Genomic DNA, 21660 nt, shown 5'->3' with positions numbered 1-21660 from the left:
GGCTGTGGACTGCATGATAGCAGTGAGGAAGGACTGGGGATTGAAGAATCCTGCCAGCCACACTGCTGCAGGCAGCACAAAGTCTGTTGTCCAGACTTCCAGTTCCTGGAAAATAAAAACAGCAAAGTAATTTAGAGTGGAGCATGGCCTTTGAGTGGCAGAATACTGCTTTGAGATATGACGTGACAAAAAGCTGATGCTTCGCTGTGCCTAACACAAGGTTCAGGTAATCTTCTAGATAGGGAGACTAGGATGGAGGCAGTCTGTGATGAATAAATAGATTCCACTGCAGCAATGAAACTTAAAATTTGGATTGCAGTAAATACTGCTGCTATTTTTTTAACAAAGCCAAGCTTTAAATAGATGGTTTTATTAAATATTTTTTTTTCTTCTAAGACATACAAAGTTATGATGGGGTTAGCTAATGTTATTTTGAAACTGTGATATACTCTAATGGTGAACCCATTTCAAACTTCTGCTCTTGTTCTTGGGGTAACAGGCCGTTTCAGGTACTTCAAACTGCTTAAATTAATATTGAAAAATAAATGAGTTATCACCTCCATCATGTACAGTGGTTTCCTGGTCTTCTGTGGTATCCACTTGCTCCCTAAGCTTTAACTTTCACAAGAAATCTGCTCACCTTAATCCGAAGGAGTAGGTCTGCAAACCAGGCTCCTAAACTAAGAAGAGAGGGATAGGCATAACGTGTCCAGGATTCAGGAACATTGCTGTAGAAGAGAGCGTTTGCCAGCTCTTCCATATCCGATGTAACTGTTAGCTCTCCCTTTAAAAAAAGAGAAAAATCTGGGCAGTTTTATCTGCAGAAAACAGGACTGATGGAACTATTGATTTCACACTTAGTACGAGGCAGGAGGCTGGTACTGTCTGGCCATACACAGCACAGGGGGGTCTGTAAGAGTCACGAGCAAGGGTAGCCAGGTGCTTTGTACAAGACAAGGTTTGGAATGAGCAACAGCCATTTGCAAATCATTTAGCAGGGAGAGGTGCTTTCTAGGCAGCTACCTAATATATACCTTTAGTCCTAAATCTAACTCTTCCAAAGAGCGCCTGATTTCTTGGATCAAGATATTCATTCTTTCACATTCCTGCAAGGCAACTACAACGTATGGAGTCTTGTTCACTGCTTTTGCCATGATCTCCACCATATTGAATGGCTCCGGCAGCCTTTCAATAATCTCGCCTAGAACTGACTTCACCTGGAAAAAATATGCCATAGAACTGCTCTTACCTAAGGAAAAATGCTGTGGGTTAACAATTAATCAACTTAGTAAGATTTTTTTTCTTTTTCTGCCTTCGTGTTTTCCTGTGCTTCTTCCTCTGTTACTAATACTCTGTTATTTTCCTAACTGCTCTTGGAACTTAAAAAGCCGCAGCTCTTTTTCAATTGCCAAGAAGTAAGAACTGAAGCCACAGGGGGCTGTGAAATTAAAGTGTAAAATCTAGGGAGTCAGGAGGAGGACTTTTTTTTCTTTTTTTTAAAAAATTATCTGTATTTTTAGTAGTTGCCATCCTGAATGGAAGTTACTAAACATGTTCCATCTGCTGAGGATGCAGCATGTGAGCCACATTTTGCCATTGGCACATCTCAACCCCATCCAAGAGTAACGTTTCTGAGCAGTGCTGACTTTTGTAACTGCACCATATGTCAGGATGGAGCAACCACAAATGGCTGGGGCAACATTTCAGCCTCTACCCTTTGGGTTTCTCTGAGCTGCTGGAGGAGTGCAGCTAATGGAATGGTCTTATGATCTGCGTGACCAGCTGCCTGCTTGTCTGGGATCTAGATTGATGCAAGAGCAGGGAAGAGGGGAGAGCACTGCAGCTGGGATAGGGACAGAGGCAGCTGTGGCCTGTGCTCTGCCTGCCCAGGGCTGCGGTGGCAGCGCTGCCTTCTCAGCGGCTGGAGAGCGGTGAGGCATTTGCTCATGTTCAATTACATTACCAATGCCAAAGACTGGAAAGAGCCCGGTCACAGAGAAACCAAGTGCAAATATACTTAAATAAAAACTTGACAGGCGTGTCCATCTGAGCAGAGCCTGCAGTGTTTCTTGTGAGCTCTGTGTTAGCAGCTCCCCCTTCTCCAGGCTGATAGCTTGTAGCGGTAAGTTACTGGGCTAGAACCACGTCTCTGTGCTAAGAAGTCAGTTTTTGCTACAGGTCGTATTTTCCTATCCATTGTGTGTGGGCTCATATCTGTTCTACCCATCTGGCCTCTGAATTGTTCATTACTGTAAAGAGGCAGAAACAATACTTGCCTTTTCCTCTTGGGAGACAGCTGAGCCTCCTCCAGCATCTAATTCTTTGGGTTGCAGTTCCAAAAGTGTCTGAAAAAGCCTGTCCGAAGTGACAGTCAGGAAGCCGATTTCTGCATTGGGGTGAAGGCCGTACAAGCAGGGGCTCTCCGGTGGCAGGTTGTCATTGATGTATTCGTGGTAACCCTAAGCGCAGGGCAAGTGCTGATTTTAGTTTAGCAACTATGTACAAAGGAGTGAGAGTTTTGCTCTCAGCCTTGAAAATGTCATTGCTTTTTGGTGGTGGTGCTTCACAGCTAGCTGGCATTGCTTATTCAAGATGTTATTTTACTCATGTCTTACCTAAGTTTTTCCCTTACTACCCTGGCCACAGGAATTGTTTTTGCAGTGATTCTGCATGTTTCCACAGGATTGAAACTTTTTGTTCCCCTATGTTTTGCCTTGGTTAGCATGAGGGAACTCTGACTAGTGAGCATTTATCCAGAGTGGTGGTTTTCCATAGCAAATTGCAATGTTAATCTTCTTTACCTTGTAATCCAAACTGGGAGGGATCAAAAACCCTGGAGCTAAGTACACTTCCCCTTCCAGCATCTCCGCACAGATGTATTCGCTCAGGTAAGTCCGACACAGCCGGTGGTCCCAGTCATCTGTGATGTGCCCCCCATATGTGATTTCACCAAAGAGGTACCGGAGATCATCCCATTGTACCTACAGGGAGAGGCTCACTGTGGGGTTTCTGTGTGGCTCCCCAGAAGTCCCCTGCAGCCTGGGGCAGCTGTGCATGACTGTAGAGCTGCAGGGCCATGGGGCAATGGATCCTGGGTTGACCTGCCCAGCGTCCAGGGAAATGACAGACCCTGGACCTGCAGAGGCCTGGTGACAGAGTGAAGGGGTGCAAGACAGGGGACCTTGTCTCAAGGTTGTTGTGCATTTGTCCACAGACTTCACCTTGTCCCAGTATGGACACAGCCATCTATACTTTGAACCCCTGTCATCCCGTCTTTACTCAGATCAGCGCTGGTCATGTCTGTAAGGCCAGGTGGAAGCAGGACTCTCCTAAGGGTGAGACCTCAATCCTACTCATTGCCTTTTCATTCTTGGGGTAGGCTTTGCCTTTTAGGTGGAAAGTAATGTAAAAACAACCCAACAAAACACCGAGGCATGAGCCAGAGCAGGCACTTGTCCCAGCCTGGTGCTAAACGCCGCCTTTCCACCCAGCTCAGCCATACTGAGGACTCTGCACCTTCACCTGCCACAGCGTGCAGGCAGCTCCCTGGGGAGGAGGGGAAGAACTACCGGTAAAGCTGCGTTTCCTCAAGGGAAGGCATTTGTGCAGCAAAATGATGATTTTTTTTTTTTTTTAAAGTTTGATTGTCGTAGCATGTATTATACTGAGGTATGGTCACTTTATAAGTCTCTTACCTTGGAGTTCACCTCCAGATAGTTGTACAGGATGTTAATTGATATGGTCAGGTCACTGTTATTAAAGGGATAAGATCGGTTCCAGCCCTGAGTGCCAAACTTGTGCCGCTCGGCCACCACTGTGTGGAAGTAACAGAGTGCAAACAAGATGCATTTGAACTCGATTTCTTGGCTGCACATCTCTAACGTGTCCTGCAGTGGAATAAAAATGAGAGTGGGTTTGCCAGTGAATGAATGAATATCGTTATTAGCCATCCCTCTATTGGAGGAAATTAACAGAAGATGGCAAAGAAGAACTGAAGGTTGTTGTTTTGTTTTGTTTTGTTTTTTAATAAAGGCATAAAGTTATCTTTTGAAGATTTGCTACTTGGTTAATTTTTGCACTTACCTGTTTGTAAAAAGATTAGGAATACACACACACACAATCAGCCTGCTGACAGTCGAGGTGGCTTGTTTGGGCACCAAGCTGCCGCAGCTTGACCTTCAGCTTTGGGGAAAAGTGCCCGTAATTCAGCACCCTCCCTGGTTCAGGAGTGCTCAGGCACCTTGGTTACCCCTAAAGCACATCTGGACAAGCGGGGGCTCTGGGCACCCTCTGGAGGATGTGCCTAGGAGGGGGCACAGTGTGCCTGGCTGCAGTGACGCCCCCAAAGATGCTCAGCCCGGGGGGTGAGCCCAGTGGGCCGACCCAAACGGTTGAAAGGGACCAAGGGTGGCTGGCAGTGGGGGAGCGCGGCATGGTGGGCTGAGGGTACCTGGGTGAAGAGGTCGAGAGCTTTGTGCAGGTTGGTATACATGCCCATTGGCGGCTCGTTGGTGATTTTGATGGCATTTTCCAGCAGTCCCTGCGGGATGATGTGTGCCTCGGGGCTGAGGGCTGGCTCTGCACTCATGAACAGCCGGTAGTCTGCGTGGCTGCCCAGGCTGTACTGCTCCACCAGCTTCTCCAGTGTGCCCAGCCACCGGGCCACGAGGTGGATGTTCTGCAACAGAAACCCCTCCTGTACTGCTTGGGCTGAAGTACAGCCTTGGGAATTGCTTGTTCCCCCTCAAACTGCTGTGGTGGCTCCACACAGAGCAGGTGCAGCACAAGGCACCCAGCTAACCCTGGCAGTGTCACTGCCACCACATGGGGTACACCATGAAAAACTGTGCCCCCATTGCAGAGCCACCATCCTCTTTGGATGGCCTCCCACACTTTTGCCCTCCATTTGCTGTTGCCACCTCTTACTCAGGGGCCCATCTCCAGTTCCCTTGGCATAGGCCAGCAGTGTTTGGTGCACACCGAAGGTCTGTCTGTCCCGCATGCCCCTGCGCCTCCTGCCTTGCCCGTGGCAGCGCAGTGATGGTAAAGGGGCCATTGTGGCCCAGCCCTTGCTGCTGGCAATGCGCCCTGGTGCACTCAGTTGCTGGTAGGGCCCCGTGCGCCCCGTGGGGCGTCCCAGTGTGCCCAGTTGCTGGCTGGGCGGTGTGCCCCGTGGTGTGCCTGGTTGCTGGCAGGGCCATGCGGTGTGCTCAGTTGCCAGCAGGGCCATGTACCCCAGTGTGCCTGGTTGCTGGCAGGGTTGTGCACCCCGTGGTGTGCCCAGTTGCCAGCAGGGCTGTGCACCCCGCAGTGCACCCCAGCGTTCCCCACGCACCTGCAAGATGACCCAGTGCCCCTGCACAGCTGCCACCTCCAGTGCCTGTTCTGCCACGGGCTCCTGGCTCTGCCCCAGCAACACATTGTGGATCTTCCCATTGTCGATGGTGAAGTTAAGCTTTCTGCCTGGGGAAAGGAGGAAACTGGCACAGCATGAGATGCCTTTTTCGTTACATTAGTACAAAGATGGGGCTGTGCAGCTGTGGCCATTTGCTGCTCAAATGAGCAGGAGCACACAGCCATCATGGGCTGGTGCCAGCCGAGGAGAGGGCAGCATCTCACCCAGGGCCTCCACTTCTTTCAGGGGGTCAACACCAGGGGAGAGAATGAAGAACAGGGGCATGGAAGGGCTGCTCTCCTTGTACACCTTGGAGAGCTCAATGCTTCTTCCTTCTACAAACTTGCTCCCCATTTTCTCTTCCACAAAGTTCCTACAGAAAAATAAAACCATAACGTGAGTTGGGAGCAAACACAGTCACGGGGCACAGCTGGCTCTTGCTAGGAAGGAGCTGTGCTGCACACTCGGGGCAGGCACTGTGCACCTGATGGCATAGGTCATCCTGTCCGGCCGCATGCACCGCAGCATGCACAGCTTCTGCAGGGCCGACTTGTTCTTCCACTCCATGGGGAACACCTCCTTCTCCGGTGCCTTGGACTCCACAAAATTTCTCCATCTCTTTGCTGAGCCCTTGATGTCACTGTCCAGGTTCTTGAACTCTTCCATTTCCGAGAGCACCTTCAGGTCCCGCAGAGAAGGGCTAAATCATTGCTGGGCTCTGCTTGCCCTCAGGGACCCCCAGGTTGCGGGGGGTCCCCACAGAGCTGTGTGCACACAGGGACGGTGCTGTGCTACAGCCAAGCCCTGAGGGGTCCTGCAGCCCTGCTGCACTGGCCAGGCAGGCTGTCAGCCTTGCCCTCTGCTGGGGGCTGTGCTGCCATTGCCTCACACAGCGGGCAGTTGCACAGACCAACCTTTATGCCACCCCAACCTTGGGGCTGCAGGAAGTCCACAGGGGATGTGACGCCAGCCTTGGATGGGAAGCGCAGAAGAAAGTCCAGCTCCGCTGGGTTCACTTCTTCCTTGATTGCCAGGACCTGGCAAATTGAGAGCACAGCGTCACAGCTGCCCCAGCACACACAGCCTTGGTGCGAGTGTCTGTGCTCCAGGCAAGAAGCTACTGAGCTTGCAGCAGCAGCACAGAAGCAAGAGAACAACCCATCTAAACCAATGTAAACTCACACACAGTATTGTATGACAGCAGCCCTGAACATTTGTGTGCATTACCTGGAAGGCAACCTGGGCCAGGAAAATGAGTTTGTCTCTCTCCAAGAGTCCCTGTGTGGTGTACGTACAGACTGAGTAGGTGATCTCATCCATCAAGCTGATCACCCTTTGCTTGATGTCATTGTTGGGGGCCGTGTGCTGAATGGCTTTCTCGAAGACCCTGTTGAATGCCTGCAGAAGATCCAGGCCAGCAGCTCAGTGCCTGGGCTGCTGGGCATCTTGTGAGTTAGCAGCATAAATGTTGAAACACTGAATCTCTGAGATCCCCCTGCAGCCTGTCCTGCTCGTACAAACCAATTCCCTCTTTGGTCCGCGTCTACCTTGAGTGAGAACTGGTAGATGGGGTTGATCTTGTTGAGGTCACTCAGCATGAAGTACAGCAGGGATGCTCGCTCTGCCACTGGCCTGTAGTTTTCTCTAGTGACATTTATTTGCACTTCGGTGACTTTAGCTTCTTTCACCTAGATGCACGTGAGGGTGGGTGTTATCCTGGCATGTGCCAAAGCAGCACCCCACCTCCTGTTGCACGCCAGGTGCCCGGTGTGGTCAGGGAGAGCTCTCCCTCTGCCTGCAGCATGGCAGCACCAGCGCTGGGGCAGCTTGCTTACTTTTTCCTCAATTTCCATGGCTGTGCGCTTCATTGTTTCCAGGTTCTCCAGCAGTGCCATGTCCTCTAGGAACTCCCCCGTGGCAGCAGACAGCTGGGTGAGCAGGGAGTCCTCAAGCTCCTTCAGCTTGACCTTGAACTTGTTCTGGCTCTTTGTGAGGTTTGCCTACAACACCAGCACCCCAGGGAGAGACACGTGTCATTCAAGAGACCGTGGTGAAACTCTGATATCAATTGCTATCTTTTTCATACTGTCATCGAAGCAATGCAAAAGGAGGGTGGATGTGGCCTCTCCCAGGATGTGCCGTCGCCCCTAAGCAGCAAGCGTGCCTGTGGCAGCGCCAGGGTGCACAAGGCAATGGTGGTCCCACAGCCCCACCCATGCAGACAGCAGCTCTGATAGGGACTCACTCAGCTCTCGATAAACAGCAGTGAGCTCACTGAGGTGAGACCTCCCTGCTCCCGGCCAGCAAGGCCTCTGCAGCCCCCCTGGGCCCCTCTGCTACTGCCTTGCCGGCAGCCTGGTTTGTACCTTCAGGGTCTCCAGGTCTGGCCGCTCTTTGGCCACCACAGCAGCCAGGAGCTGGTCCTCCAGTCTCTCTCGGGTCACCAAGAAGTTGATCAGGGTGCACTGTGCCTGCACCTCTGGCTTGTAGTGAGCATTGGAATATTTGGTGTGCAGAATCAGGCGGAAGCGTGGGTGATATTCCACTTCTTTATCTCCTATCCTAATATATCTGTGTAGTTAATTAAAGAAATTAATTTCTGGACACCTGGCTGTAATTCATCACAGACAGCTCTCAACCCATGTGCTATTCCCGGCTGCTCAATATTGTATTTCTCTGGTCGGGAAAAGGTGCAGCAAGGACAGAAGTGCCAAAACAGCCCTGGCAGGACAAAAGCTGGAGGAGCAGAAGGAGTGGAGGGTGCCCTGGCCGCAGTTCCCTGCTGGCTCCTGGGCTGATGCTCCTTGCAGGCTCCATGCCTCAAAGCCAGGGGAGGGGAGCGTGGGTCCCCCCTGGCAGCCCGAGAGCCCATCCCTGCAGCCCCAGGGGACCCCCCCCTCGCCAAAAGTGGGGACGTGGCCAGGAGGGTTGGTGGTGTCCAGGGAAGGCAGCACTGCTGGTGACCAGGCTTGCAGTACCGAGTGGGGTGGGGAGATGGGGCAGGGCATTCTCAGCAACGATCCCATCATGGCATACGCTTTCATGTCTGCCAAGAAAACCCTTCTTATTGCAGGTGCACCAGGGAATGTGTTCTTAAATCACTAAACAAACTGTACTCTGTTCTGTTCCAGAACAGTCCAAAACATCACATCAACTACAGGTGTCCCCACTGATACTGGAGAAAACTGGGGGATGTGGCCAGAAGCCAGGGGAAGGATCAGGCCCCAGCTGCTGTCACACAAAGGGGCATAAATCAGTATTTTAGAGCAGTAGCAGTTGTTCAGAGCAGGTGAAATGCCTCGGCACCAGAGAACAGGGTGTGCTGACCTGCCCTTCTTGGTAGTGTTCCTCCCCAACAAGTGGTCCAGCACTGGCTCCACCGTCTCACCAACATCCTCTATCAGCAGCATCTGTCCTTGGGAAACTGCCTGCTCAATGATGTCCAGATAGCTGTGGCCAAGAGGGGAGGGAGGCTCAGTGCGGGGCAAGCGTGTGCACGCTGTGGGGACCTCGGGCAAATGCCCTCCAGCTGCTGCACCCCGGTGGGACCCCTGCGGTTCTCTGCCAGCCCTGGTCCCTGCAGAGCCCATGGAGGTGGCGTGTGTCCCCATCAGTGCTGCTGCCCTCAGGTACCCCATGTCTGATGAGGGACGTTGGTGCCCTGGCTCGCAGCACCCCACACCGCTCCAATGGCAGGGGAAACAGGACTGGTCCATCCCGAGCCTGCAGCCATGCTTCACCACCCAACCCACCTCCTCTGGCCATGGCGGATGACCCGCAGCTCCTCCCCATATTTGTTCTTGATCCACTTGATGCCCTGGAGCTGGGCATCCACAAGCAGGGGCCACTGCTGGGTGTTGCAGAGGATGGTGGCATTCTCGGTGGACGTGCGGTCACTGGGCAGCCCCTGGCTGCTCCAGGCAGACATGTCAGCAGCGTCAGTGAGGAGGCTGAGGGGGTCCAGCCCTGGGGTGATGGGGATGGGCACCTGCCAGGGAGGGATCGTTGGTTACCTGGCCGCAGGGGAGCGGGAGCCCATCGGTGCTGGTGAGCATGGGGGGAAGGAGCCCCAGGCACCTTGGGACAGGAGCTGTGGCCACTCACCGCCAGCCTGCTGAGGAAGGGGATCCAGTACTTCTCCAGCAGCTCAGCCCTGTACTTCTTGGTGAAGTAGCCAACGTAAGACACAAAGGCGGAGACCAGCAGCACATCTCCGCACAGTGTCTTCTCCTGCTCTCTGAGTGTCTTCACCGACTCAGCCCAGCGGATGTTTTCAGATGCCAGGCCCCTGATAAGCCTGGTGGGGAGTAGAGGAGATGGTGGCTGCTGCGGTGCCGCCGCTCCCGGTGCCGTGTGTGTGCAGTGGGGGTTTGGCTGTGGTGCCCCAGGATGGCTGTGACCAAATGCCCTTGGGATTAACCCACCTCTGCTTGGGTGGTGGGTTGCCCTCACCTGGGGTGCACGGCTCCACAGCTGCACATAACCCCCCAGCCCTGCCCCGGAATTTCTGGCTCAATTCATACTCAGGATTTTTTAATTTGGGGAGGGCATGGGGGGACTCTGGTGCTTCCACAACCCCTCTGTCATTGTCACCAGGCAATGCCAGGGAGCAGCAGACGGCGCCAGTGCTTCTGGAGCCAGCATTTGCATGGTACCTGTTTGACAATGTGATGACTCTGTTGGTTGCATCAGCCTCCTGCTGGCATTTGATTTTTTCAGCTGTAGCTTTCTCAAATTCTGCAGTGAGAGCTGCCAAATTGGTGTTCAGGTCCTTCAAAAGACAACACGTCTATGGTTACCTCCTCCACACGGCGCAGCTGCAGCAAGCTGCCGGGCCAGGAGAGAGCTCTGCAGCCCTGAAGGAGCTTTGCAGCAGCCCCTGTCTTGGCAACACAGCTCTTGCACCTGGGCTCCAGGTTATATGAATTATAAGCATCTTCCTCGCTCATTTTTGGCTTCTGGCCGTGACCCACAGCTGAATTGCTGGTGGCTGATGGGGTCATGGTGGGCGCCAGCCAAGTGAAACAGCAGCTGCGGCAGCTGTGGGGAGGGAGGCATGCAGGGAGGGGGGCACGCACTTACTGTGATTTTGTTCTTAATGCAACGGAGCTTTTCTTGTGCCTCTGCCAGTTCGGCGTTGGCCTCCTCCAGTGCCCGTCTCTCGGGTTCCGCCTCGCAGAACATCTCGTAGAAGTCAACAATGTTCAGGCACCAGGAGCACAGACTTGCGGCGGCAGTTGACTTTGGCTTTATGATGTCTGGATGAAAACTGGGGTCTGACCGGTAGGGCCTGGAACGGGACAATGTGCTGCGGCTGCCAGTGGCCCTGTCCTGCTCCCCCCAGGGCTTGGGCCAGCCAATAGATGGCTGGGCAGGAGAGCAGAGCTAACGCCTGGATCCCACTCCTGCCCCTTGAACCTCTGCACTCACTGGTCTCTCCTGGATGCCCTGCCCAGGGAAGCCCAGCAGTGGGGGGCTGGGAGGGGGCAGGAACTGGCCATGGACTCACTGAAATGCCTTGAGACAGGCCTTGGGGATGTGCTCCTTGTCAAACTTTTTCAAGGCATCCAGGAAAGTGTCTACTTTTCCCATCATGACTTTTGCTGCCTTCCAGCTCTTATCCCTTGGTATCTTGCCCTCAGGGGCCATCAGAACCATCACAGCTGCCATCACATTCACCACCAGTTGAGGCGGGGACATGAAGGACTTCAGGTCTGTCAGGTTGTTCTGGGGAGGGACCACGGGGCTGCTAAGCATTGCCCCAGTGTGGAGACACCAGCACCAGCCAGGGAACCGCTTCCCATGGAGGGGTTGCCCACCTTGTTAAGTGTGTTGAGGGCCTCCTGGGTAGCTACGAGCGCTGGCTCTGCTTTTGTCAGGTCAAGCTCGCAGGCTCGCTGCTTCTCAGCCACGTTCTGGGGAGGTGAGGGGATAGGATGGGGTGAGTGGCCAGAGCTGATAAGAGCTTGTGCTGCCCTGTCCTGTGTTGGACCCTGGTGTGATGGGTACCAACTCAGCACCACGCACCGTGTTGATGGCCTGGACCTTCAGCTCCTCCTCATCAGCAATGGCTTTCTCTCTGCTGACCTTCTCCATCTCAGTTCCCACTGCATGGATCAGTTTATCTGCATCCTCGTTCTTCTGCTTCAGCTCTGCCTCCTGCACTGCCAGCTTGGCTTTCAGGCCATCCACCTTGATAGGGGCAGAAATGGAGCAGATCAGAGGGTTGACCCTGCCAAGCCCCGCCCAGCCTTGCAGCGGTGGCTCAGTACGGCTCGGGGAGCTTGCAGCCACCGTGACTACCCTGCAAGGCCATGCCTCACCCCCCTGCATTGAACTGGCAGCAGGTATGATGCATAAGCTATGGGCAGGCACCTGCAACGCCATGCTCTGCAGCTTCATCAGCCCTTTCTCCAGCCTCTCAAGCCTCGTGGTGATCTCACTCCTTTTTTTCGACAGCAGGTTTTGGTAGAGCTTTATCTGCTCCAGGAAGGTCTTTGGAGTAGTGTAATTATAGCGTTTCTCCATGGCCAGGTACGTCTTGGACACCTCCTTAACGCTCATGTGGACATAGGACATGAATTGGCTTATGGAGACCTTGACCTTGGGCTGCACCAGGAACACAGACAGTGAGTCACTGCACTGTGGGGACACGGTGAAATGCTGAGGTGGAACCAAACCTTCCCGCAGCGTCGGTTCCACAGCCAGCCACAGAGGCTGGGAAGCAAAGTGCTTTTCATTAAACAGCATAATGTGTGGCTGAGAATTGTAGGTGATCACAGCACTAACATCACTGGTTCTTAAGCCCAGCTCTGATGCTGATCCCTCAGATTAACTTGGGCTGCACTGGGAAAAAGCTGCTCTTTCCAGGCTGGTTTTTGGGTGGTGTTTTAAGGACAAAAGGAAAATGAGGAAAGGTTTGTCCCCACCTGCACAGTGTGGGGCTGCAGGTTCTGGGCCTGGAGCCAGCTGTGAGCTTACTCCAGCCCCCAGCCCAGGCTCACTGCCTCCAGCACCCCTAAGTCACACCAGACACCCAGCCCTGGCACGCTGCAACAAGGAGAGCAGCAGAGGTGCAGGTCATTCCCTAAAGCAGCGTCATTTCCCCAGCCCCCCAGGACAAACGGCTGTGCACAGGCATGATGTGGCATGACATGCACTGAGCAGGGGTCCCAGCTCACCTCAATGTCCCCTGTTTCCTCCAGGAACCTTCTGCTGACAGACATGAGCACATCCTCTGGCCACTCGTGGAACCAGTCGATGGTTGTGCACTTGACCACAGCAGGGAACCTCCTCGCCCGCACCCGCAGGGTTGATCCCATAGGGGAGAAGCAGAGTATGACCTGGGGCAGAGCACCACTGCTGAGCAGGATGTCCCCGCTGCCAGGGGCCGAGCTCATTCGTGGGGCAGCAGGACCATCACTGTGGGTTCCACATCACTGCAGATGTTCTGCTGGAGATCAGGACTTTGCCTCTCTCCCATTAATTCCCTTTCCCAGTATGCAAGAGATGGTCTGTGACTCTGCATCTTCTGCCCCTCAGCGGGGCTTGGGTCAGCACTGGACCCCCTTTGGTGGCTGCAGTCAGCTGCTGAGCATGGTACCCACACTGGCATCCCTGCAAGCTCCCAGTGCAGGCCAGCACTGGCTCATGGCCGTGGAGGCTGCTCACCCCCCGCTACCCTAAGGGAAGTAAATACATAGGTGCGAAGAGCTGTTCCCCCAGGGCTGGGGCTGCACCGTTGGCTGGGGAGCCTTTGAAAACATCTTCCGCCCAAAGCCACCACCATGTAATGAAACCGCGGTTTTCTGTGTCCTGTCTGCAAATGGGTTTTGGATTAGGCAAGTCAGGAGTGCTGACAAAACACCCTGTTGAGTAAACACCCACCTTTAAGTGGCGCCTGACTTTTTCTATAAATAATTTCCAGCAGTTTTCCCTTGTATCTTGCAATCCAAGGAACTTAACTTGGGGCTTCATGGCACTGATGATGTGTTCCAGGTCATCATCTTGAAAGAGCCCCAGCACCTCCCCGGACGCCAAGAAATCATTAATTAGGACCAGGAATGATTCTTCAGCAACCTGGGAGTCTGTCATCAGAAACACGATGGGAATGTTCTTCACGGCTGCCTTGATGTACAGGGAGGCAAGATCCAGCTGGGACAGGGGAGAGAAACCATCACCTGCCAGTTCAACCCCCAACCTGAGCTGTTCTCCAAAGTGTCAGATGTGGTGCAGACCGGTGCCCCTGGGCCACCCTGGGAAATCAGGAGGGTGCCTTTGGGAAGGAGCCTTTGGGAAGGTGCCCGGTGCCAGCTGCTCTGCTCGGAGACGGGGCCAGCTGCGGAGCTGCCTGCACCCCACCTGCCTCACGAACGGCTCCTGCCTATCCCTGCCCAGGGAAACGCTGCGGCCCCTTGGGGCAGGACTCATGGCTGTGCAGAAAGCACTGAGTGGATCACACAGTGCACAGATGCAGGGATAAGAGGAGAGCAGAGACCTGCGTGCCCAGCCCAGCCACTGGAGCCACTGCAGGGCTTGGCATGGCGCCGTGTTTGCAGGATCCCTCCCGCAGCAGGCGGCACTGGCCCAGGGGGCTGGGGGAAAGCTGCTCTCACCTTCAGGTCCAGGATGCCATAGCCTTTCTGCAGCGTAATCTGAAACACACTCATATTGCTGATATAAGCTGCCAGCCGTGCCAGACTCTGCTTCCCGCTGCCTCCCACCCCCACCAGCAGCGCGTTGCCCCGGGGAGACTCTAAGATCCGACTAATTCTGCAAACATGAGACACTGCGTCTTCAAAGAGCACCTGAAAAAAAGCAGGAGGGGAAGGTTTGATATTCTGAATCACAACAGCAAAAGCAGCAAACACCCCATAACGTACAAAACCAAGTGAGAGCAACGCTACGGTTGCATCTTCATGGTGCAAGCACTGCCGTGGCACAGAGCTGCCCACAGCAGGGCACTCACCAGGCTCATTGCTGTGTTCACCTCATTGTAGTTGTCCAAGGCTTCCTCCAGCAGCTTGTTCAGGGCCAGCCAGCTGGGCACTGGCAGGTACTTGGGCTCCCCCATGCCCTGGGTGAAGTGCCAGTAGATGTTTGGCTTGGTAAACACCAGGTCTTTGCCGAGTTCCTGGAAAAGGCAATGCCAGCTGTGGGGTACAGCTGTGGGGCACACAGCAGGTAACGCTGCCCATGCCACTGCTGAGCCTGTGCCAGGGAGCTCAGTCTGGCAGTGCAGGCCCACCAGGTTGGGTCACTCCTGCTTTTTCCAGCACAACTTACATCAAAGAACTTTTTGCAGGTGTCTGCCAGCATCTTCCTGAAGTCTTTTTGATCCGTTTCATCTACAAGCCTGTCTCCATACACCCTCCCAGCTTCGTGGAGCCAGAGACGCACCAAGTCAACGGGACTTTTCAGGCATTCAGGTGTGGAGAACAACAGACCCTGACAAACACATGAATCCCTCAGTCCTCGGGGGTTATTTTACTGCTGCTCAGAGCTGAGTTTAGAGGTTGGTTTTGGGGAGAGGTCATGGTATTTTCAGGGACACAGTGCACTGCAAGGTTGCATGATTAAGGAAAGGAAGGAACAAAGTTGTTTTAGAGGAAACAGCCCTCCCACTACCTGGAATATGTTGGAGAGGTCCCGGAGGTTGAAGAGGTAGTGGAACTTGAAGGCTGTTGGCAAGAAGGTGGAAGTGACCTTCTGGTGGAGGGCTGTTGGCAGAAACCAGGGGTGAGCAGGCGGGCAGGTCCACAGAGACTGCTGCAGCTGCTGGCAGCAACCCTGAGCCCAGCTTGCACTCCCCTCCATAACCTTCAGCAGGTGGGACAAGCCTGAGGTTTTACTCTGACGATTTCTACAGGCATGATGCTGCATTTTAAACATGAACAGTAGAGAAGGCGGAACTGAGGTTTCGTTGGAACAGTGCTGTGATGTGGAGGTGCAGCACGGGGCTCCCAGAGCACTGAGTGGTTGTGGGGTGGTTGGGTTTCCTGGTGCTGGTGGGCATGGGTGCATAACCCAGGGGGCCGATGCTGGTGTATGCCGCCTTCCCACCCACAGTGTGGTAGGGGCTCACCCAGTGCTGCTGCCACCAGCTGGGGCTGCAGCTTCTCAACAGCTGGTGGCATCCTCTGCAGGGCCAGGTGCTGTGCGAGGATGGTGCCATACACGGTCAGCAGAGCCTCCTGGCCAGGAAAGCTCATGGTGAAGACACAGAAGTGACGCTGCGGCAAGGGACAAAAATTCAGGTGCGAGCTTTGCTCCGAAGGGGCTGATGCAGCCAGCCAGGACCATGAAGTCCCATCCCACCTCACCCAGGCTCTGGTCCCAGGAGAGTGAACACGTGGGGCACAGCCCCCAGCCACATGGATCCTGCCTACCTGCAGCCTGGAGTCGATGGTAAAGGACCCTGCGGTTGGGTTCATGCAGGCCACATACTGGCAGTTGTGAATGTCCTTCAGGGTCAGCTTGTTCCTGTCGTACCTGTGCAGGGACCGGGACCATGACGCTTTCCCCAGGGACGGGTTCCTCCAGTTGGGCTGTGCCCCACCAGCCCCATGGAGCTCAGTTGGGGGGATGTGGGAGCAGGGGTCCCCATTTCTGTGGTGCTCAGCAAAGCCTGGCACCACCTTCGGCAATGCTGTGTGTGGCCCTTCTTGTGCCCCATGGCCACACCTGGCCTCAAACCCCCTCACGACAGCCGGCACTCATCACCTCTTCCCCCCTTCCCAAGTGAGCCCTCCCCACTGCTTGCGCTGCATGCCCCGCCAGCACTGGTGATGGGGCCGTTTCCCTTGGATGGGGTGTGGAGTCACCAGCAAAGAGTTTCCCCATTCCTCTGCCAAAGTCTTCCCACAGCTCTGGGAGGGAGCAGGCAGCTCAGCTCTGCCAGCAGCATGCGCAGGAGGCAGCATGGGCAGGGCACGGCTGCAGTTCTCCACCGGGGTGGGAGAGGTACCGGTGCAGCACAGGTTTGCCAGGCAGAGGGTCACCAAGGTCCCACAGTGGGGGCCACCTGCCAGGCACTCACCAGTGTCCATGGTCCATGTGCTGCCGTATGAGTGTGTGCGGTGCCACGGTGCCGTACTTGTCTACCTCTGGCAAGTTCATGTCATCGATGAAGTAGATAAGCCTCCTGGTCCCCGGTGGGCCGTAGTTCCTCCCTGACTTCTTCTCCAGGGACTTCTCAAAGACAGCTGCAGCAAGAGGAGCTGGTGGGCCACCGGGCAGCACCATGGGGCTGTGTGGCACAGCTTGGCACAGGGCCAGCTGCTGGCTTGAGCCAGCCTTACCCTGCAGCATGGCTGAGGTGGTGTAGAAGTTGAAAGGCACAGACTGCACAAGGTATTCATCTGCATGGAGCGCTTCAAGCTTGTCCCACGTCAGGATGGATTTTCCCGTCCCCGTGTTCCCCACCAGCATCACCGGCCTCTGCTTCTCCATCAGCAGGTCCATGAAGTAGCGAATGCGGATGGTCTCTGTCGTGTGCACCATGGAGGCCTGAGGAAATCACACTGTCAGGCCTCAGAGCTTGCCTCCTGCTGCCAGAGTTGACGTTTGCCCAGAGGTGGGATCTACTGCTAGGGCAGCAGGCAGCATGCCAGCAGCCTGCCTGGTTTTCCCGGCAGTGCCAGCTGGTGAAGTGGCAGATGCTCTCTCTCTGTACAAACCTGATCCCTCTCTAAAGCAAAAAGTCTCAGATGCTTGGTTATTCTAAAGACTTTCTGAACACTAGGAGCTGTCAGAAAACTGAGTTATTAAAACAGAACAACACAGCACAGCTCCTGAAACTGTCCCCAGTGTCTTTGTTCAGCCAATGCAAGGGCCAAATTCAGCCATGGCACCTCTCCCTCTCCCTACGTAAAATCACAGAATGGTTTGGGTGTGAAGGGACCTTAAAGACCATCTAGTTCCATGCCCCTGCCATGGGCCAGGACCCCTCCCCCCAGCCCAGGTCGCTCCAAGCCCCGTCCAGCCTGGCCTGGGACACTGCCAGGGATGGGGCACCCACAGCTGCTCTGGGCAGCCTGGGCCAGCGCCTCGCTGCCGTCACAGTGAAGAATTTCTTCCTTATATCCAATCTAAATCTACCCTCTTTCAGTTTAAAAATCTTTGACACCCCTCCCCTTCCTCAGGACAGCATTTCAAAAGACATGCAAATAAAGTTTTGAAGTACAGTTTTGCATTTGTGCCATAGTTGCAATTATTTAATGAGAATCTACAAAACCCCAGGTTAATCAGAAATCAAAAAAGAAGAGTTGCCACCTGCAGCTCTCACTGAGGTTTCTTCAGGGTAAAGCAGAACCACAGAAATCCACAGGGTTTGCCAGGTGCCACCAGCCTGTGCGGTGGTGTGTCAGAGCCACTCCAAACCCCTGCACTGCTCCAGGCACAGGGTCTTGCCCCATTGCTCAGGATCATGGAGCAATAAACAAATAAAACATAAACACAGACAGCTTGTGTAAATACCTGTAAAAAAAATACCTGTAAAGGGACTTCAGGATCGAGTTCAAATTTTGGCACTTTTTCAGTCCAGGGCATGAATTTCTTTGTTTCTGGATCAATGTAATAATCAAATATAGTCCCCTGCGAAGGAAACTTGATGGTTTTAAATTCTTTCACCCACCACTTGCTGAACTCCAGGCGGTAATCCACGAGCTGGGAGGAACCAAACGGAGAAAAACTGAGGAACTGGCCAGTGCCGCTGCTTTAGTGTTTTCTAAAGGGCAGCAGCTGAGGGACAAGGCTGGGCAGGAGGCTCTGGCAAGCTGGCAGCTGCGGGCAGGTGCCGAGTGGTTGGTCCCACAGCCGTACCTGATCCTGGGACAGGGCCCCACCAAAGGCCCAGGCACAGGCGAAGACGAAGTAGAGCTCGTATAGCTCCCAGGGCGAGTCTGGCGGGGTGGTCTGTGGCGTCAGGAAGCACTCCAGCAGGTACAGCACCATTTGTATCACCGTCACCTCAGGGACAGGGGTGATCTTCTTGAATCCAGACTTGAGCTTCTCTAGGCACACTGGCAGGTACTTGTCAAAGAGGATCATCAAATTGGTCTTCTCAGACTGCACTGTTCTAGTCTCAATCCAGCTGGTCACAATGCTGCAGGAGGGATGGGTAGGGCTGCAGGAGAGTGCATGGGGGGCCAGTGCCCATCCCATCCCATTCCACCCTCATCCCATCCCATTTTGTCCCATCCCATCCTGTCCCACCTCATCCCATCCCATGCCGTTCTGTCCCATCATGTTCCACCCCTCCACCTCCCTCCCTGGGCTCACGGGTTCCAGCCCAGGTCTGTGTGGTTGACATAGAGGATTCCTGCCCGGGACACAGTTGCTGGCGTGGCAGTCCGCAAGTGGCTGATCTCGAAGAGGAGCCGCATGGTGGGGTTGAGAGGGATGCGCTCGCTGCTGGCCAAGGTGAGAACCTGGGGGAAGTGGCCCATCATGGGGGCATGCCCTGATCTTGGGGCCCAGGCACGAACACAAGCTGATCACCTCGAGTAAATATAAACGAGTGAGCAAAGCTCCTGGTGTGTGATGGCACCGACCTTATTATCATCCATGACTGTGTTCAGGGACTCGATCCACACAGGGTCAACATCTCCATCAAGGATGATCCACTTGGGCCCCTTGTGTGTGATGTTGGCCAGGTCACGCATTGCTGAAGAAAACAGACCTGCTCCATAGAGACATGTGGGTTTGTCCTTTCCATGCATGGCACGTTTGCTGGGGGAACATGTGGGACTGGGTGCTTCCCTGAAACATGTTCCTCCTCCCTCCCACTCCAGTAAAAAGCCCCAGGGAAAGGTCTTCCCATTCCATCACTGCATCACAAGTGTTTACAGAGACACAATTTATGAAGGCATTTTCCTGTGCACCAGCCACTGCTGAACTGTGGTTTGGGCCATGTTGGTGTCTCACCGTCCTTCCAGTCTCGTGTGGATGGATGAATAAACCCAAACAGCTCATGGCAGGTCACAGCCTTTGGGTCAAGGTCCACGGTGACTGGCTTCCGCTTCATGCTTTGGTACGTCTTGTTGAGTGACCTCAGCACCTGTGAAGAGGGGAGCCACGCACCTGCCACAGCCGCTCCTGTTACAGATTTGCTAATAAGTTAAGATTGATTGACTTCGTTTGATTGATTATTTGATTGTATAAAATCAATTATGTAATAGAAATATAGAAGGATAAGAAATATATTTTAATGAAACTTATAGTTATATAGTAAAAGCTGCTATAAAAATCCTCTGTACAGCCCCGTACTAAGGCCGGAGGTATTGGTCAGAATCACCTAGTAGGAATGTTTAGAACTTAGATAACAGACTTAAGATTCGAGATGATTGTTTATATGTAACCTAGGAGAATGCACTAAAATGTCAAAATGAGAATTAATGTGAACTGGGGAGAGTCGAGTGAAGCAACCCATAGTTGCCGGCCAAGAAACAGTTACCTTAAGTGAAAGGTAATTCCGGCAGGGGGAGATTGAGACCACCGACTCATATACCACCTCCCCAAATCGTACCCCAGACCCATTTCCGGACCTTTCTAAGCTTTACTGCGCAGAATCGGATATGGGAGGAGAGCATGTTAATCATTTATGGAAAATATTATGATTATGCATGAATACTTAATGAATATGTATGAATGAGTTATATAAAAGGTGTATGATTTTGAACCATGGCGTGCGTTGATCGTGAGAGGACTCACTCACGCACCCGGCCGTTAATAAAGAAGTGTCTGCTTATCTACATCTCATTGGTGTTGATAAGTTCTTCATTCCGAGATTTCGGTAACATTCCTACAAGGGTGTTTGCAGCCTTCGGCAGCCTTTGCCCACAGCGGGGGCACAGAACCTTGCTCCCACCCACTGCAGAGCACCCATGCCTGGACAGCTGCTGGGGAGGCTCCGGACTTCCCTCTGCAGAGCCAGCTCCTGGCCAGGGTCTTGTGGGAGCACAGAGACCCCCCAGCAAGCACCGTCCGGCCTGTTCTCCGGCACTGCAGCATGCAGGGCGTTGAGAGAGTGTGCCTCTGCCAACTCTGTGCCTCATCCCCGCTCTGCTCATGGGTGTCCTGGGCAGTCCCTTCACTGTGCATCCCAAACCTGTTCAGTTCCATGGGCTGAGCCTGGCACGCGTGGTGCTAGAGGACCAGCATGGCTGTGGGCACTGGCCCCTACCCAGCCACTGCTGCTGGTGCAGCTGGGGTCTGTATGGCCAGCTGAGGCCAACCACAACATCCTTGCCGAGAGGACAGAGAAGGCTGTGCGATGTGCGACAGAGAAGGGGGCAGGAGGGGGACCTGTGTCCATGGGGATGGTTTGGCCACTACCTGGGACTTGCCGCAGCCGGCGTTGCCGACAACGAAGACAGAGTGTCTCACTTGCAGCAGCTCCTCCAGCTGCACCACCTTGAGCACGAAGCTCTCCTCTGCCTGCAGCTTCAGCTCCAGCATGGACTGCCTGATGATCTGGGAGGAAGAGTGAGTGCTGACCACGGGCAGCCGTCACATCCTTGGCAAGGCCCCAGAGATGAGCCGGCCACCCCAGAAGGGCTGAATGGACCTTCAGCCTCTGCACCCTGCTGGGGCTGGGATGTCTCTGGCACTGGTGCCGTGCCTGGGCTCGCACCTTCTCAAAGTTGAGGTCCCTCTTCCTGGGGACGTCCAGGGATGGGAACAGGTCTCTGATCAGCCCCATGAAGATGGGCAAGTCATCTGTCACGATCTTGGGGATGTTAGTGTCTCGTAAAGCTCTCATCAGAACTTGGTCCTCGGCAAGGCCAAGGTCCCCTCTCTTCATGGAGCCCGCTACCACCAGCACAGACTTGATAGCTCGCAGACCCCAGTCATAGTGGTCCTGCCAACAGGCAGCAAAATATTACAGCTTCATTTTGGAGAGGGAGAACTGCTTTAAACAACTCAACAAAGGAACATCCTGTCCATCGCCCCACACCCAGGTTGTCCATGCTGTGTCCAGCAGACTGGACTTAAAGTGAGATTATTTAAAATACATGTCCCAGCCAGTCACGAGGAGAACAGCAGTCTGACTTGCTTCCTGGAAGCACATTTTTATTGTAAAGCACTTCTGCTGAGATGAATAATATAGGGATGCTCTCATCTTAACTGTCTGTATTCTCTTCTATTTTTGGACTTTTTTATTTCTTCCATAAGGCAGAAATATGCCATATGATGCACCAGCATGGAAGTGGAATTTATCCAGCTCTAGATGTGAACTATGCAGAACATCAGCCAGCAAGATA

At 53.8% G+C, this 21660-nt stretch overlaps 2 protein-coding genes across 32 annotated transcripts in view; one reads left to right on the top strand and one right to left on the bottom strand.

The window, feature by feature from the left end:
* The window catches only part of PGS1 (phosphatidylglycerophosphate synthase 1), a 34238-nt gene extending 20711 nt beyond the window's left edge, over nucleotides 1-13527 (top strand). For both annotated transcript variants that reach the window (XR_013927198.1, XM_080381311.1), the window contains one exon: nucleotides 13394-13527. The gene's annotated coding sequence lies outside the window, so the exon portion shown is untranslated. The remainder of the gene's footprint in view (nucleotides 1-13393) is intronic.
* The window catches only part of DNAH17 (dynein axonemal heavy chain 17), a 39484-nt gene continuing 17891 nt past the window's right edge, over nucleotides 68-21660 (bottom strand). For 14 of the 30 annotated variants that reach the window (XM_080381015.1, XM_080381043.1, XM_080381017.1 and 11 more), the window contains 35 exons: nucleotides 20732-21257; nucleotides 19322-19492; nucleotides 18949-19076; nucleotides 18677-18825; nucleotides 18218-18500; nucleotides 17888-18061; nucleotides 16434-16903; nucleotides 15480-15886; nucleotides 15023-15114; nucleotides 14681-14842; nucleotides 14364-14528; nucleotides 14011-14202; nucleotides 13283-13549; nucleotides 12577-12738; nucleotides 11423-12004; nucleotides 11215-11310; nucleotides 10905-11122; nucleotides 10478-10685; nucleotides 10051-10166; nucleotides 9500-9788; nucleotides 9148-9383; nucleotides 8723-8845; nucleotides 7762-7966; nucleotides 7231-7395; nucleotides 6943-7083; nucleotides 6623-6793; nucleotides 6310-6432; nucleotides 5880-6073; nucleotides 5620-5768; nucleotides 5336-5463; nucleotides 4451-4678; nucleotides 3696-3887; nucleotides 2802-2981; nucleotides 2273-2459; nucleotides 68-780 (listed from right to left, as the gene is read on the bottom strand). In XM_080381015.1, coding sequence (XP_080237141.1) covers nucleotides 608-780; nucleotides 2273-2459; nucleotides 2802-2981; nucleotides 3696-3887; nucleotides 4451-4678; nucleotides 5336-5463; nucleotides 5620-5768; nucleotides 5880-6073; nucleotides 6310-6432; nucleotides 6623-6793; nucleotides 6943-7083; nucleotides 7231-7395; nucleotides 7762-7966; nucleotides 8723-8845; nucleotides 9148-9383; nucleotides 9500-9788; nucleotides 10051-10166; nucleotides 10478-10685; nucleotides 10905-11122; nucleotides 11215-11310; nucleotides 11423-12004; nucleotides 12577-12738; nucleotides 13283-13549; nucleotides 14011-14202; nucleotides 14364-14528; nucleotides 14681-14842; nucleotides 15023-15114; nucleotides 15480-15886; nucleotides 16434-16903; nucleotides 17888-18061; nucleotides 18218-18500; nucleotides 18677-18825; nucleotides 18949-19076; nucleotides 19322-19492; nucleotides 20732-21257 — 7452 coding nt within the window. In that variant the 3' untranslated portion in view covers nucleotides 68-607. Of the gene's footprint in view, nucleotides 781-2272; nucleotides 2460-2801; nucleotides 2982-3695; nucleotides 3888-4450; nucleotides 4679-4954; nucleotides 5464-5619; nucleotides 5769-5879; nucleotides 6074-6309; nucleotides 6433-6622; nucleotides 6794-6942; nucleotides 7084-7230; nucleotides 7396-7761; nucleotides 7967-8722; nucleotides 8846-9147; nucleotides 9384-9499; nucleotides 9789-10050; nucleotides 10167-10459; nucleotides 10686-10904; nucleotides 11123-11214; nucleotides 11311-11422; nucleotides 12005-12576; nucleotides 12739-13282; nucleotides 13550-14010; nucleotides 14203-14363; nucleotides 14529-14680; nucleotides 14843-15022; nucleotides 15115-15479; nucleotides 15887-16433; nucleotides 16904-17887; nucleotides 18062-18217; nucleotides 18501-18676; nucleotides 18826-18948; nucleotides 19077-19321; nucleotides 19493-20731; nucleotides 21258-21660 lie in introns of those variants that run through there. The other 16 variants (XM_080381031.1, XM_080381032.1, XM_080381022.1 and 13 more) reach the window with 14 other exon arrangements.

This window comes from Falco punctatus (assembly GCF_963210335.1).
Source record: "Falco punctatus genome assembly, chromosome: 1".
Classification (NCBI taxonomy): domain Eukaryota; kingdom Metazoa; phylum Chordata; class Aves; order Falconiformes; family Falconidae; genus Falco; species Falco punctatus.
Note: the sequence above shows the minus strand (reverse complement) of the source record. Positions and strands in the feature narration are given on the sequence as shown.